Source organism: Fulmarus glacialis, unplaced genomic scaffold (genome assembly GCF_000690835.1).
Source record: "Fulmarus glacialis isolate BGI_N327 unplaced genomic scaffold, ASM69083v1 scaffold29000, whole genome shotgun sequence".
In the NCBI taxonomy this organism is placed as follows: domain Eukaryota; kingdom Metazoa; phylum Chordata; class Aves; order Procellariiformes; family Procellariidae; genus Fulmarus; species Fulmarus glacialis.
In genome coordinates this window covers 1-642 of record NW_009186239.1, presented here as the reverse complement: position 1 = coordinate 642, position 642 = coordinate 1, and the positions used below count along the sequence as shown (strand labels likewise).

Sequence of the window (642 nt, the reverse complement as noted above, 5' to 3'; positions counted from 1 at the left end):
CCGCCCGCACGATCTGGATGGTGGGGACGACGGCTACCAGGAGCAGCAGGGCGACCTGCGAGGGAGCGGTGCCACGTGAGCCCCGGCTCATGGCATCCCACTGCTGAGCCATCGCCTTATCTTAAAGACTTAAGGCTCGCTGAGCCCTGCAAGCGCATGGCCGGTTGCTGCGGCTCAGCCGAGGGATGGTAATACCTTGAGGCACGCTAATACCATCCCCGTAGCCAAAATTGTGGCACGGCAATGACCTCTGGGCTCCTCTGCCTCGAGAGGACACAGCCAAGAAGGCAGGGAGGGGGCTCTGCTCGGCATTTAACCATCAGCATCACCTGGTAGACAGCGATCACGGCCGTGGTTAGGGACAGGACGAGCTTCAGCGGGATCCGGAAACCTGTAAGGCAGAATCGGAGGGGTATATTGGAGAGGAGCTGGGATGCGGGATCACGGGGGAAGCAGGCTGCAGGTCCACCCAACCCAACAGCCAAAGCAAATGCCCGGGAGAGAGCACTGGAACAGGGCGGTCAAATATTAATTGGGATTTCCCCCGAGAAATCCTGCAAGGATGTATAGCCGGGAGCGGTTTCTCCGTACTTTGGCTGGATGGATTTCCTTCCTGTTGATCCTCCTTTCCCGCAAGCCCAT

At 59.0% G+C, this 642-nt stretch overlaps 1 protein-coding gene across 1 annotated transcript in view; it reads right to left on the bottom strand.

Annotated features, from left to right (window-relative positions):
- Positions 1-391, bottom strand: part of STRA6 (stimulated by retinoic acid 6) — a gene marked incomplete at its 5' end in the record, with an annotated part of 5,594 nt that extends 5,203 nt beyond the window's left edge. Inside the window, 2 exons of the mRNA XM_009587273.1 lie at positions 11-55; positions 330-391. Of these exons, the coding sequence (XP_009585568.1) occupies positions 11-55; positions 330-391 (107 nt within the window). The remainder of the gene's footprint in view (positions 1-10; positions 56-329) is intronic.
- Positions 392-642: the final 251 nt, after the last annotated feature.